At 35.8% G+C, this 12,627-nt stretch overlaps 1 protein-coding gene across 1 annotated transcript; it reads right to left on the bottom strand.

Annotated features, from left to right (window-relative positions):
* Positions 1–1,376: 1,376 nt before the first annotated feature.
* On the bottom strand, positions 1,377–6,547 carry LOC101576423 (NKG2-A/NKG2-B type II integral membrane protein-like). The gene is made up of 6 exons (XM_023710597.1): positions 6,361–6,547; positions 5,442–5,543; positions 4,927–4,977; positions 4,248–4,420; positions 1,792–1,892; positions 1,377–1,494 (listed from the first exon to the last, which is right to left on the bottom strand). The coding sequence occupies exons 1-6, from the start codon at positions 6,545–6,547 to the stop codon at positions 1,377–1,379; spliced, it is 732 nt and encodes a 243-aa protein (XP_023566365.1).
* Positions 6,548–12,627: the final 6,080 nt, after the last annotated feature.

The following is a 12,627-nucleotide window of genomic DNA, read 5'->3' on the forward strand; positions in this document are numbered from 1 at the left end:
CAGAAATCACATGTATTAAACTGAATTTCTTATATAAACCTTCCTATATAGCAATTCTGGAAACTACATGGAATCCATGATGAAGAGTAACATTTATAAATAACAGCTCCTCCACAGAGGCTTCTGGTTAGGAAGAGGAAGGCTGCGTTGGGACGCCTTGAGAAGCACTAGTGATGTATTCTCTTAGGTATATCGTGAATAAGGAAAGAATACTTAATATACCACAAAAGTGCAATACAGGATGGAAATTCTATGATAGAATCTATAAGAAAATAGGAATATTACAGAACTTTTTCCATATGTGAAAAGAGTTCATAAATCAGGCTGAAATTGTTTCCCCTACAATATAGGACAAAGCCTATGGGACACATGGAACCTTTACTACAGCTTCAACCTAACACTGGAAACAACAGCAGCCAGTAAAATTAAGCGAAGAAAAAGCACATAGGTTTTGCTCTTGGAAAGAAAAAGTAATATGATTCTTAACAGATGAAGTAGCTGTTTATGGAGAAAATCCCTAAGAATATCTACTTGAATAATACAACTAGCACATAAAATCGGTGAAGTCACCAGATATAAAATCAGCCCACAAACTTCAACTGTGTTTCTGTTTACAATAACAAAAATTACTGATGAAAATATTAAAGTAATAGGACCACTTATAGAGTATAAATGCAAATAACTCTACTTTCAAGATTTGAATATCAAACATATAAAAAATGATACATAGAAAATTATATGTTGAAGAACATAGCATGAAATGGTTGAAAAAAACAATATTACCAAGATGACTAAAACATAAAAGTACATAGAAGGTTAAATGCAGCCTCAAACATAATCCCATTATTATTTTAAATTTTTGTGATCCCATTTTTAAACAGCTTTACTGAAATTAATGCACATAGCGTGTAACTCATCCATTAACACGGCTGTATATCAGTGTCTTTGGCACACTCGCAGAGTTCCAACTGTCAAATGTTTTAATGTCTACACTGTTCACAAAGGAAACACTGCCTTTACTACTAGTAATGTCTGAGCTCATCACTCTCTTACTCATAGTCGCTCACAATACCTAGTACACTTTTCCTTTTTGTGTTTGCCTCTTCTCGATACCTCTTGATATCTCACAGAAATGGACTCAGACAACATGTGTCATTTTTTAGAAGCATTCAATGCCACAGATGCAGTGTTGACCAATACAAAGTAGGCAAAAAAGCAGTATCCTTCCTTTGTAGTTTAAATAAGATATTTCAATAGCAGTTTTTTTAAATATCTCTTATTGGAACTCATCCACTTCAATTTAAGACCTGGATAATCAATATTACTTCTATTTCACAAAATAGAAAATTAACTGACAGGCTCCAAATTGAAGTATATTAATTCTGAAATTTATGTTTACAATAATATGGCTGAGGAGATCCACAGTCTTCTGCCATAAGGCCAGATATGGTTAACCAAGCACAGTTGGATTCACCAGGTGATGATTCCTGTATCCTGTAATGGTGGAAAATGCATCATGAAGTTATGTTTAGGGAATGATCTGTGAAACAGAAGCATTTTTTAAAAAGTAATTAATAAAGTGGTATGCATTTATAATACAATGAATAATGACTTTTCATATAATCATATGAGTAAGTAAGATCTAGTATTTAGGAAGCTATCCATTAATATTTATATTAATATTTCACAAACTTGCTCCATATTTCATGTTCAAATAAATTAATAATAACATTCTTAATTTTTTCTTCTTATACTTCTTCTACATGTATCAATTTAAAAAAAAAAACTTACTGAAGATGGAACACTGAGCCATTTACCAGCAGCCATGGGTGGTCTCTGCCAGAACGTGAGATGCCAATCCAAGATGCACGTGAGATAGAACTTAGAAATTTCTGTCAGAAACAAATGATTTAATTCACATAATCAGTATAAGAGCTTTCATTATTTTAAAAATATTGTATAATTTTGTAGAATTCTTAATGTTCAACAAAAAAGTCAACATGCTAAGCCATGTGAAATTAAAAACAACTTTTGCATTGCCAAAAGTTTCCACAAGTGTTTTTATTATTGATTGAAAGCTAACTCTTAGAAGTTTACTCTTGATAGTTGCTTTTTTATGCCAAAAGGGATGATGTGATTCGTGTAATAGTCACCCACGTTAACAGAACAAACCTGGCAAGATTTAAATAAGTTTCTAGACACTACACATTAAATTCTATAGATGCTGTAACTGAAAAAGTATGTTTTTGCACCAGGTCTCTGAGTTTGGACTTTAGAAGGAAATTATCCACTTATTACTGAAGACATAACTGACATGGAAACCAAAAATGCAGTTTTCTGGGCACCTCACCACTATTAACAATCTGCCCTTTCTGCCTGCGCTGGTCAAATACTGATGGCTCTGAATATTTTGCATCAACTTGTCTTCTGTTTTTTTCTGACATAAACTCACAAATTAATGAAAGACATGGGTAAAAGAGAATTGTGAAAGGTAGAAGTAAAAATGTGAACAGGTTTCGTCCCCAAGATTAGAGAGCTAGACAGCATGGCTTCTCGCAGCTGTCATCAGCACAGAAAGGGACCTCGGCCTGCAGCTCCAGCGCCCAGCCCAGGAGTCATCAGTGGCCGCTGTGAACTCAGCCCTGCCCTGTATTAGCGGAGCCCTCCAGCAGCACCGAACAGCGCTGAGTGTCCTGGTGAGGGTGAGCTCTCCAGAGACCACATCCAGTAAGCTGCTCTGGAAGAGCTTCTCCTGCTCAAGGACACCAGGGCAGAGATGGAATGCGAGGTTCAGCAAAGGGGATTCAGGGACAGCCAATGCGTGCTCTAGGCAGCCTCTATCCTGAGAACACAGACTCACCCTTCCCAACAAGTCACCAGGTGCGGTGGCGTGGAAGGTGCTGCAATCTAGAAATTAGCAAGCTGAAGTGCTGGTGTATCACCGCTAAGCCACACAAGGATAAAAGGCAAAGATGTAAAATCACATAGAACATGATCGTGTTCATAAACATCTCTGTACCAGGAAACACAAGTTTACAATAGCAAAAGTCAGGATGGTTGGTGGTTTAAGGGGAAAAAGAGTTGATGAGATTACACACAATCCCAGGAGCGCAGAGGCTGCAGAGTTCCATCTTTTCATCTGATATTAATCGCATCTGTCTATCACTTTGTGATGAATCTGCACCACTGTGAGTTGTTCAGATTGTTTTATGTTTGGAAGAATTATGTACCAAAGTTATCTTAGGAAAAAAAACCCTTTTGCAAGGGCCAGGGGTTTGATCTCTGGGTCTGCCATGCTGGCCCCATCCCCAGGGCATGCTGAGAGGGCAATTGAGGGTGGGAGTGGTGGTGCTAGCTTGTAATCCCAGCATTTGGGAGGTTGTAAACAAGAGAATTACTGAATCTGATCTATTAGAGAGACTCTGAACACCCTGTAGACCCTTCTAAAATACAGGAAAAAAAAAAAGAAGAAAGAAAGAAAAAAGAAAAACTCTTCCATAGGCATCTTTCTTTCTCTTTCTTTCTTTCTTTCTTTCTTTCTTTCTTTCTTTCTTTCTTTCTTTCTTTCTTTCTTTCTTTCTTTCTTTCCTGTGGCCGTCTCAGCCTGCTTGTGTGTAGGGCTGGAGCCATTTGTGGTGTCCAGCATGGAGCCGCAGTCCTTGTCCCTGCGCTTGCCTAAGCATGTGCTTGCCTAAGCAGGCGCTTTATGCTGATGAGCTATCTCGTCCACCCAAGCATGACCTTCTAAGCAAAGCAAAATCTGGAAATAAATGTGCGTTAGCAGTTCACAAATCAATTCTTTTTTTTTTCTATTGGAAAAGGACTTTGTTAATTTGATTAACAGAGCCAACAAAATTAATAATCATTCTTAATATCATCTACCCATGTGTATTTAATTTTCTCCAGTTGCTTCAAAGTGACTTTTTGTAGTTGATTCCCAAGAACATCTACATATTTCTTTTGTCTGCCATGCATCTTAAATTTATTTATTTTTATTGAGAAGCAAATAGCAATGAGACAGTTTCAAAACTGATTAATAGGACAGTTTCAATACTTAATACATTGTACATTGTTATCTTCTTAGTGGTTATCCATAATACAAGACACAAATCTGTTCTTATAAAGTCAAACAATAAAACATATAGACTTTGAAATATATGTATATATGAATATGGATGAGTTGTACATATATAATATTGGCTAAAATACAGATTTTAATTAACTATTTGAAACAGTGAAACTCTTACCATCTCTTTCTCATCATCTATGTAAGTCAGGCTAGAGTTCTTAGAAGTGCAGGACAACAAACTCTCATTCCAAGTTTTCTTTTCCAAACCAAAGTAATGACAATTGTTGGAAAATGTGAACCACTCATTTGGACAATGAGCACAATGATATATTGTGGAAAGACCGTGGGTTTCTATCAAAATAATTGTGAAATTTTAAAATTGAAAATAAATTTATATGTTTGAATTTACATAGACACATATACATATGTAACATATCTGTACACCCCCCTAGACTGGTATATATCAAATAAAATATGGTTTTATAAACAAAAACAGTGAAAAAGGTCAGTCTTGTAATTAATGTGTTCAAATAATTTTTTTTAAAGCTTCACTCTACCAGGATCTTAAAATAAATGAATGAAACCTCTTTTATATAATAGTATATTCATCTTTCATTGTGTTGAAGTTCAAGTAGAAAATTTAAGCCAACTCTAAGAAGATTGTACAGCAATTTTAAATATGTATTTCTATTTATTGAACAAATTTAAGTGTCTCATATAATCTTTATTTGTGAACATTAGTGACCATTTTTTAGTTTGTTTTTCCCAAAAAAAAATCTATTATCATTTCTTATGGTCTGAGTTAGAGACAAAATATAATCTATGAAAATATAGGAACTTTGAAATTTATTATGTACCTTTTCGGGTTCCTACTGAGGAAGATTTGTTTTGTTGCTGTGTTGTCGTAGCTAGAAAGAGTAAAGCAATTCTTATAAACATTAATATCTAAGTAAACTAAACTTCTATTCTTAATTTGAAATTCATATAGTGTTTACAGTTAGAATACTATAGAATAAAAGTAATTTTACCAAGAAAATTGATAAAACAATGAAATTTTGGGGAAAATAATTTTAATAAGCTCTGTCAAACATCACAAGCTTTTAATTATGAATATGAATTTGTATTTTTCAATCATGTTTTTCACATTTCTAAAGCATGTTTGAGCTACAAAATCACAATAATAAATATAGTTAAAAATGATTACTTATTACTATCCTTTTCAGTTATACTTTAGACACATTCAGAATCAATATCCACAGTCCAAGTAGAAATATTAAACTGAGAGCTGTGTCACTCGATATTGTGAGCTGTCAGAGGCCCTTTCAATCACCGGGTGGAACACTGTTGTACAATCTTTCAAAACTATACTTACAGGGACTTACAACTATCACCAGCACTGTCACTGTGACCACTAAGACAAGGCAGGTGGCTCCCAGGAATCCAGCAAGAAGCTTCTCAGGAGGTGATATGGAGTCTACAGAAAGAGAAAGGGCAGCATGGTAAAGGAGGATGGAGGAGTCATTTAAAGGTGAAGCAGAGAGGGGAAAGGAATGCAAAAAGATGCAAAATGCATCACATGCATGTACCAAATACCCACATGAATGTAAGCACTGCATGAAGTACAAACAATAATAGTAATAATCACAATTATAGCAATACTCATGAAATAGGGAAAGAGAATCTAGAAACAATGGCAGAGAGTGAACGGAAAGAGAAAGGGGAATAAAAAGAATCAAGATACAATATATACATGAAAGTCTTCCCTTGGACAAATGCAAACTTCATATACCACAAACATGCATTAATAAATGAATTTTTAAAAAGATGAAGAGACAGAGGAGTAGAAGTTTTTTAACAGAATTAATATGATGTCATGTTTATCTCCTAACTCCTCACAAGGGTTAGTAATCATTATGCATTGGAACCATGTACTAGTAAAAATTAAAAACCAAAAAAAAAAAAAAAAGAAAAGTTACATGCAATGTAAACTACAGGCACAGGGAAACACGTAGAAACCTGAACACCAAGCCCACACCCACAACTGTAATCCTTCTCTAGAATATACCACTGCATTTTCAACATACACAATGCTCTATAAATTATTGGTCAAAGACTTAAAATTTCAACAATTAGTCTTCATACCTTTAATTAGAGTAGCATAATTCAAGTTAAAGTACCTGTCCTCACAAGTTAAAAAATATATGAGCCTCTGTTCTACATATTACCCATATCTCTGTGCCCCAATTGTCTATTCTAGAACAGTTACAGTGACGATGGGAGAAAAGCGATACCTCTGCAGCCGTGATCCTTGCCATTCTCTTGATGCTCCTGAGAAGCACTCTGGAGGGTTAATTCTGCATAGGTTACTTCCTGCTTGTTTTCTGCAGTGGAGCTTTTGGTACCCTTAGATTTCTTCCACTGTTTCTTTGGATCTTTGGCCAGATTGAGCTCTGAGTACATTACTTGCTGGTTACTCATCTCAGCAACTGAGTGGTGTCAGAAACTGAGTTCTGGTAACTGTGCTTAAGGGGTAAACAAGTGGTGTGGAAGGAGGGTGGATAGGATGTCAGTGTTGGTGCTCGTTTTGAAGTTGAAAAGTCTAAATACTTCCCTAGCTTTGAATATATGTATTATGGCAAAATAAGTAATGTTTAGTGAATATTCTGCTTTTAACAAAATACTATTGGCTAAGTAATAAAAAATTCAATGAATTATAAAGATGTCCAGGACTAAGGATAGCTATCTATAACAAGTTAAAGCCAATTTCCATATGAAGATGTTCTAACATCAAGAATATTTTAATATAGACATGTAAAATTGTCCTTAAATTTTGTAACAAACTGAAATATAAGAACAGTTAAGATAATATTATAGAGAAATAGGTGTATATTAAGTTTGGTACATTACTGTTGTCTACTAGATTGCACTTATTTGTTAAAACAGATTAGAGATTATTAAAAGGTCTGTTAAATAATTCAGGAGTTCTGAGAAGGTACTGAAAAAAAGGTGAGGACAGTGTGTATGTTAAGAAGTGTACTGTGGCAAGAGATGTAGAACCAACTTAGGCTTTGAAATATAACATAAAACCTTTAAAATTGTACTTGCCATCAGATAACCTAGTTTACACTTCTAAATGCAAATGAAAACATATAAAACATAATACATGTAAAGACTTAATCCTCAAATTAGCACTTCAAGTTCTCAAAGAGTTTTAACTAAATTATTTTAGTCATTGTTGCTATGCTATTTTCTTATTCATATTAATTAGACCATGCAAAATAAATCATTAAACAATCATATCATTGTGATATGACTTATGTTTGAAACATTTTAATCAAGTTTTAGAAGTTTTATTTTATGTAATCTAGATAATTCTGATTTTATTTAAACATTTTTTTTTAGGCAAATGAGGAATTGTGTTTGGTTTTTATTGTTGTACAAAATGTTTAAGTACTTCTAATTTCTGAATTAAATATAAATCAATATATTATTTTTGAAAGACCAAAAAATACTGATTGCAATATCTAAAGTTAAATATTAATCCTTATGATGATTATGGGTTTCATTTTAATATATATTAGATAACAAATTGAAATATATGAAGATGCATTTCACTAATTCCTCATAGATAATAGCCAGAATACTCTAAGAAATCTTCCACTGTATTTATTTTAGTACGTTTTCCATGAATTTTAAAGTAAATATTTAGTGCTCGCTTCAGCAGCACATATACTAAAGTAAATATTTAATAATAAATAAGCACTGAATAAAAAATGCTAATTTTATTTCATTTCCTATGAATTGCCTTTTGATTGAATCACATCTAGAATTTATTATCTTTCACTGAGTTAAATTAATAGAGCCAGAGATCATGCATCTTTTAGAAAAAATAGTCCTGGCTACATGTAAAAACACCTGCTGCAGATGCAGCTTAACAGCATAAATCCAGGAAAATAACAAGTAAGATCTGCTTCAAAGACTGTCCTCAGAGTGAGTCACGAATGGAAAAAGTAGATTTCACATCAATGTGTCACTTAAGACGGCACAGGAAATTCTCACACAAGACTATTTTGAACCCACACCTCCAGAATATAGGACACTTAGGCTACTATTAAAAGGATAGTGTGAACCTCTGTACGTGCCAGTTCTTGTGTCCATTTCCAAATGTCTCTGAAGAGAGCTAGCATATTCTGCAACTTCTCCACCTATCTGGAAAAGAAGCTTGAAGCCCAGTGCAGCTAACTCACTTACGTGTCCATCACAAACATTAGCTTGTTAAGAGACTCTGGTATTTGAAGTCTTACTTTTCAATATTAGATTGATTGCTAAATCTCAGCTTGTATTTTTTTCATTATCTTTGTTTACTTTGGTGCTGGAAATTGAACCTTAGGTTTCAAACATGTTATATGTATGTAATATTGGGCAGTTCTTTTCCTCAAATCCTTGCTAAGTTATATATTATATTAGAAAAAATAGAACTTTTAGTAACATCATAAACATAATAATATTTGTAACTAATTACAGTTTACCGTAACTACATTTTCAACAACCTGTTAGTGGTACAAAAACCACTATCCAGAATATGGATTTTTCTGCTTGAGTTCTTAAACTTCATCCTTTTCCTCTAGGCCCAAGGCACAACTCTGCAGCCATGAGGTTAAATACTTGGGCCTTGTCATATCTGCATGAACCTGAAGGCTGAGGGAAGAGAGAATTAAACCAATACTTCCCTTCCCACAGCCCAAGACCTTAAAAGAGCTAAGGGGATTCTTAGGAATTACAAGCCTTTATTGTCTTTGGATTACAGGGTATGGGTAAGATTGCATGATCCTTGTATTAGCTTATAAAGGAAGTCCAAAAAGCAGATACCCATACTTTAACTTGGGGACTTGATTCCCAATCTACATTTTAGCTTAAACAAGTGCTTCTAAATGCTTTGGCGCTGAGAGTACAAACAGGACACCATTTCAATCTATGTTGATGAAATGGGGCAAGAGTTAGGGAAAGGTTGTGCACGATTGAGGACCTGCTCAACAGCCTGCAGTGTACCAGAGTCATTAACTAGCCATTGTAGCAAAGGAAGACCTGCATGCCTTAGCGCTGTGACTTCCATAGTTCTCCTGGTACCAGAAGCAACCCTGCTGACTTTGGACAAAGAGTTTATTCTATGTGCACATCACAATGTGGCTGGACTTCTTTCTTCCAAAGTGAATCTATGACTATCAGATAGCCAATTTTTTAGATACCAGGCTCTACTTCTAGAAAAACCAGCCATTCAAGTAAAGACATGCTCCTTAAATCGTAACACTTTTCTACTAGAAAAGGAAGTAATTATAGCTAAAATACATGACCACAAACAAGTAATTTTCCATATATATATACCACCAAAGAAAACTTGTTAGACACACCCTTACTAACTTTGATTTCATTTTCTTCTATGATGCCAGTTTCTTGATGAGAAATACAGAAGAAAGTCAGGGTGTGCAGTAGTGACTGTACTACAGATGCTTGAAAGTTATATGCGTAGCTCTCACCAGAGTTTTATAACACAGCGAAGGACAGAAAGCCAATATTTATACTGATTCAAAGTGTGCTTTCCTAGTGTTACTTTCCCACATAGACATACAAAAAGAGAGAAATTACTTGACAGCCAATGAGTCATCCATAAAGTACCACCAAGAGATAGATGAATTTTTATTGTGTGTCTCTATGCCCTCAAAAGTGGTGGTAATTCACTGCAGAGGGCACAAAGAAGGAATTGACAAAGTATCATAAAGTAATCGACAGCTAGTGCAGCTGCCAAAAGAGTGCCCAAGTTCCCCCATAGTAGACCCCCTCCCCTGACCTAGAATGAGTCCCTTGATCACATTGAGCTAAATAGTCTCAGTCAGAAATCAAATGGATTCTCTCCTATGGGTGTCAGTTCCATCAAGATGATTACATTCATCTTGACGGTAAAGTATTCCTTCCTGGTCTAGTTGATGAAAAGTTATTAAGTCTTTATATCACATTTTTCACTTGGGCAGTGACAAGACCCACAAACATGGCCTCAAAGTTATTTATAGGAAAGGAACTTTCTCAGATAGTAGAACAGATAGAACATGTGATCTCTACTAAGAAAAAAAAACAGTCCTCTAACGGGATCATAGGTATACAGAGACATGGTGAATACCTTGGAGAACATTGGAAGCTCAGTTTTACTAAGATGCCAGAGAGTAAGGTACTTCAGTACCTATTGGTCTGAAGAGATGCTTTCACAAACTGGTTTAAGGCCTTTCCTTGTAGAACAGAAAAATTTCTTGAGAAGTGGTAAAGGTTTTGGTCTCAGCAATCATTCCCAGACTTGGACTTCCTGAGAGTTTACAGAGCAATAATTAGCCTTCTTTTAAAGCAGTAGTCACACAGGTTATCTTTCAGGCACTGAGCATTCTGTTACCCTCACTGTGCAAAGAGGTCACAATCATCAACAAAGGTAGAAAAAACTGAATGTGACCCTGACAAGCGTCTTTACAAAAATAGCTCCGGAAACCCATCTACAGTGGCCTTGCTTACTCTATTAGCTCTTATCAAAGTAAGAAATCTACCTCAAATCCTAGGTCTCAGTCTAACAGAAATACTTTATGGATGTCCTTTTCTCACTAATAATTTTCTCTTCAAAAGACAAACAGTTGTCTTACTAAATTCACTGGCTAAATTCCACCAGATTCTTCAACAGCTAACAAAAGTTCAGCCTAAAGGGAAGAGAATCCCATACAACTTCCTGAAGACTTAGTAATGGTAAAATCTCTTCCCTAGGCCTAACTTTGGAAGGACACATACCCAGATCCTGTCAAATTCATCAGCTGTCAAGGTAGCAGCCTAGATTTCTTTCTGTATACTCCACACCCAACTCAAGCCCTGGCAACCAAAGACTGTCCCTAAGTGTGAGAAACCATTTGAGTATTCATGTGGATCCATAGATGACTGAAAATTCTGCTCAAAAAGAAGACAAGATCTTCAAACAAGCAGTCTAAGATATAACTCTTAGCCTTTTTACTAATTCCTTTACCACTTACTAATTCCTTTCTAGTGTGTGCACAGGAATAGGCGGAGTTGTCACAACAAACATCTTGCTGTGCAAGTGGCTGGTTCCCATTGTCAAGCACATCAGGACTTCCTTGTTGGGTACTCGTATTTCAAGGAGATGAATGGAATCATCTATAAGACTACATTAATGAGACACGAAAAGTTAGTGGCACATAGTTTAGCTCACCATTGCAAGATAACTGAGTGGCCTATAAAATGCACAATCAATCATACTAGATATAATTTATTTGTTTCTGAAATGCCACTGAAGCCTCTACAAACTGTATTAGAACCCTTATTAAGTAAGACTCAGGGTCCTATCATAAGAACCAACAATCATAGATATAAAGATGGCTACTTTTAAATATGGGATAATTATATATTGTCAACTCTGACTATAAGACAAGTTAGTAAAAAGGCCACCTTATGTTTGGAACAAAAAAATCACTCTTGGAGCGCAGGCCCGGCGAGCGAGTGAGATGACCTAGGGCCGTGGGATCCTGCACAGACCCAGAGCGCAGACTCGGTGAGTGAGTGAGACCACTGGGGGCCTGCAGGATCCTGAACAGACCCAGAGCGCAGGCCTGGCGAGCAAGTGAGATCACCCAGGGCCTGCTAGATCCTCATTCGACCGAGGCTGCAGGCCCAGCAGGGAACCCTTCAGCAAAACTCCCTGCAAAGAGGCTAGAGGCAAGACCCACCCAGCTGATTCAGGAGCAGAACATCTTCCCAGAGAGACACAAAAGGGTTCAACTCTAATGCCTGCAGCAGAAAGAAGTGGAGCACACAGCCAGAACCAAACAACACCCACGTGGAGGAATCTGAACTTCATAGATCTGGACCTGGTGCTAAGGTAATAACTCTATCTAAGCGCTACACCAAAGGTCAGAAGACAGTGATATACAAAATGACAAAGAAAAGCAACAAAATGCAGTCTCAGGCCCCGAGTCCACCCAGTACAAATGCAGGAGACACTAGCACTGAGGAAACTGGAAATCACATGCCAGATATCTCTGAAATAATAGCATTGACAGTAAAGAATCAACTACAGCAAGGTATAGAAGAAATCAGATCAGAAATAATTTCAGAACTAAAAAATGTAGTGGTAACTATAATCAACGAAGTACTAAGTGCTCCTAAAGAATACACTGATAAAAAATAGAGCAGAATATAAAAATGATGGAACCCCTGAATAAACAATTTAAGAAAGAAATAGAATCTATGAAACAGGTTCAAAGTGATATACAGGAAATTAAAACCTCAATAACATGCTGGCAAAACTGTTTGAGGGAAAGTGAAAATAGACTTTCTGACCTGAAAAACACCATTGCAGCTAGTGAAAAAGTAAGGAAAGATCTCTTTAAAACAACTAGGATGCAGAAAAAAAATAATTCAATACCTGCAAGATGATGCAAAGATGAACAATGTGAGACTAATAGGCATCAATGAGAAGGAAGGAGTCAATACTAATGATATAAAAAGAATATGGGCAG

This window comes from Octodon degus, unplaced genomic scaffold (assembly GCF_000260255.1).
Source record: "Octodon degus isolate 3935 unplaced genomic scaffold, OctDeg1.0 scaffold00018, whole genome shotgun sequence".
NCBI classification, from domain to species: Eukaryota; Metazoa; Chordata; class Mammalia; order Rodentia; family Octodontidae; genus Octodon; species Octodon degus.

What these genes read in the sequence shown, in the direction of transcription:
- LOC101576423 (XM_023710597.1), bottom strand. Translation starts at nt 6,547, where the DNA reads ATGAGTAACCAGCAAGTAATGTACTCAGAGCTCAATCTGGCCAAAGAT. An exon ending in CAAGGATCACGGCTGCAGAG is followed by an intron (nt 5,544 to 6,360) that starts GTATCGCTTTTC and finishes CTCTTTCTGTAG; the next exon opens with ACTCCATATCACCTCCTGAG. An exon ending in GGCTCAGTGTTCCATCTTCA is followed by an intron (nt 1,495 to 1,791) that starts GTAAGTTTTTTT and finishes CCACCATTACAG; the next exon opens with GATACAGGAATCATCACCTG.